This window comes from Bidens hawaiensis, unplaced genomic scaffold (assembly GCF_021521415.1).
Source record: "Bidens hawaiensis isolate Kalapana, Puna unplaced genomic scaffold, B.hawaiensis_p1.1 tig00008634_1, whole genome shotgun sequence".
Lineage (NCBI taxonomy): Eukaryota > Viridiplantae > Streptophyta > Magnoliopsida > Asterales > Asteraceae > Bidens > Bidens hawaiensis.
The window spans coordinates 172,544-176,012 of NW_027491623.1; the positions used below are offsets into that span (position 1 = coordinate 172,544).

Below are 3,469 nucleotides of genomic sequence, written 5' to 3' on the forward strand. Positions count from 1 at the left end.
TTTACCGGAACGGAGCGTATGAAAACAAATCCCGTTACATGTAAACAATGTAAATAATGAATGATAATATTAATGATCTGAAATGACAGCTATATAATATCATTGCTTGTCAACTGACAATAATGTAACTGGCCATCATATCCTATCTCTTTCTTTCACATATACAACTACAACAAAACATAGAACCAATAATGTTTAATTGCATTTCTACTGCAAGAGTATTGAAGAATCGATTCTTTCGCAGCTTATAAAACGCGAAGTGATCTATCAGTTTGTTCTTACTCCTTCATTATAATCTCCTGACATGAATTAATATTCCTGATAGCTGCATGATCTCAAATGTGAGTTAATTAATTTTCTATGATCAGTGTTTAGTTATTATCAGTGGATACAGATTGATCTCAAGTTAACTGCTAGTTCTTCTTCATTTTCTTTAGAAATAATTTATGTAACATTTTCTTGACTAGTAAAATTAGTTTCCAAAATTAGGGTTTCATGAATCTTGATAAAACTTATAAGATGACTAGCAACACCTATGATCAAGAAGAAGATCATATGATCAGCCAGCAAGACCTATCAAACACTAATCCAACCTGGAGACAATATTCGCGCTTCATGAATCCAAGAATCTTAAGGGTATCGCGAAGTTATGGAGGGAAAGACAGGCATACCAAAGTATGGACTATAAGAGGATTAAAAGACCGAAGGATTCGGCTTTCAGAACACGCAGCTCTTCAACTATACCGTCTTCAAGATCAGCTCGGGCTGAGCCAACCGAGCAAGGTCATAGATTGGTTGCTTGATGTCACTAAAGACGATATCGCTAAGCTTCCTCCCTTACAAATGGCACTAGAAGACTACAATTTCAATCCATTTCATTTTCCTTCAACATTTACTCATCAAGATTTCAATTCTACACAAGTTTCTTTTCCATCATTGTTCAATAATCCGGATTGCGATCATCAAAGAACAAAGGGGAAGGAAGTGTGTGTAGAAAACAGGTTGAGTTCTTATAATTATAATGAACTTCATCCATCTTCAAATCTATCTTTGTCAAGATATGGTCATGACCGTCTAGATCATACTAATTATAGTGCGTCCCTACTTCCTTCTTCGTTGTCATCCTCATTTGAACCCCGGTTTCTTTCGAGTTTTTCAGGAACTGCAACACCTTCATTTTTCCCTCAACACATTGCGCATAATCACTCCCAGTTAATGAACTCGAGTTATCCGCATGTGTTGTTGGGGTTGAATATGAATTCAACGGTCAGTTCAGAAAGCAATGACGAACCCTGATCATCGCTTAAGAACGGTAAGAGTGAAAGGAAGATTAAGTTATGAGTTTTCTTGTCTTGAAAAGTTTAATGGTGTGTAATTTTTATTAACAATTCATCCTTTAATTGTATCAACATTGTTTTATATATGGAAGATGTTAGAAAAGGATAGAATCTATGTTTCTGGATTAATGTATAGATAATATATGATCTATGGTGGTACCAAAAATGGTGTCAGATTCAACACCATAAAACCTTCATGCAAAATATTTTTGATGATGTTAAACTTCTCTCTTTCTTAATTATGGATTTCAGATAGGAATAACTAAAAATATTAACAATTAATCAGGGTGAGGTTTAATTTCATGGTTTGGATACCATGAATTTAAATTTCATGGTTTGGATGCTTTACAATTTCATTGAAAATTATAACCAAATCAAATTGTTATGAACACTTTGGCTTTGGTTTAATTTCATGGTTTGGATGCTTTATAATAAAAACAATACATAAAATAGTAAGTTCTACCATGCATGTCTCCAAATGTAATAAAATACCATACATCAATTTCTTGCTTAATGCAAGTTTTAAGTTTTAGTGGTACATAGTATTTAATAATTTGGTAACAAAAAAAGACCGCTAAATTCTTTTCAGAAACGCATATTTGCTTCAAAAACAAATTTGCTTAAAGCTACGAAGTAAAATGAGGCAGGAAGTTTATATCGGAATGTGCTTTTTTGTAATATTTTTTTGTTTGGGATATCTTTTATTTGGTTACCATTATCTCTAGGAACTAGAACTGTTAAACTCCTTTGGTGACTGTTCGAAAAGTAAGTTCTCGAAGATAAGTAACCTCAGGGTTTAAATCTCTTGAATGTTTTTAAGTATTTCTGGCAATGCACTACTAGAAAATAGACCTTTAAAGGGGTAGATGACACGTAAGAGCGCGTCAAGGAAGGCCATGTCATAAAAGAAAATGACATGCATCTGTGTGATCTGTTTATGACATACATTTATGACATTCCTTTACGACACGCAATGCGTGTCAAGAAAAGCCTTGTCAGAAGGAAGACGACGTTTATCTGCATGTCATAAATGTGTCATGCTTTTAGCTATTTTTTTAAATATTCTTTTATAGAATTACTAATTTTCACATTAAATGACAATTAGTTGTTCATAATACTAAAGGAAAATACATATATAACAAAACTATCCATTTCATACGATATTCCATAGATATACTAACAAGCGATTGTCGTTATACATGTTTGAACTTTTATCATCTTAAAAACATAAACCCGACATTTGTCATTGTACGTCTTCAATCATTTCCCGACACTACATGCTTCCTGTCATGACAAAGTCACCGCACCTTTGCTTTACACTTGTGATTTCTTCCTAGTTATTAAAACAAATAATATTAAATTTACATCAGAATGATAACTAAATGACTAAATATAATCTAAAAACAAACAATATGCATACCTGAAGAGTATCATAAAACTTGAGTCATTCATTGATATTTTCTTTTGATTTCTCTATACTTAGCTATGGCTGCTTCATTCTGTTTATAGCACTTTTCACAAGCAACTACAGATATATAAAAAACATACAAATATACAATAACATAATATCTTCATTAAGAGCGGATAATTTTATATAAATTACCAGCGATTAAAGTGTTGGGTTTTATACAAGATTATCAAAGTTCAAGTTAACCATATTTAACTAGAAAACGCAACGGAAGCTTAGATTTTAAATCTAGTTATAAACATACCTTTATGTTAAAACTAAAACCCAAAGCCAAGGATCAATATTACAAGAACAATATGCTTACAAAATGTAAATGGTACCTTCTTATACCTTATAAGAAGATGTAGATGGATGAAGAAGATGATGACTTTGAATGGCTAGGTTGCAAAGGAGTAACCCTCAAGCTTTTGATACCCCAAGCTTTGAGCAACAACACCAACTAGTTGCTAGGATTTTGAACACTTGAACTAGCTCACAAAACTCCCTATTTTCTGCCCACTTTGAGCCGTGGGTTTTGGAGAGAAAAAGAGAGAATATGAACTTGATTTTTACACTTGAAAATTCTAAAATGAAAGATTACTTTTGCATGTCTTGGATGTGGAGATTAATAAAGAGGCATCACATGGACCAAAAGAAAGCTTTGAACTTGATTGGACCAAAACCT

At 32.7% G+C, this 3,469-nt stretch overlaps 1 protein-coding gene across 1 annotated transcript; it reads left to right on the forward strand.

Moving 5' to 3' along the window:
* The first annotated feature begins 519 nt into the window (after positions 1-519).
* On the forward strand, positions 520-1,296 carry LOC143529647 (uncharacterized). The gene has a single exon (XM_077025395.1). It carries the CDS (start codon positions 520-522, stop codon positions 1,294-1,296), a length of 777 nt encoding a protein of 258 aa, XP_076881510.1.
* Positions 1,297-3,469: the final 2,173 nt, after the last annotated feature.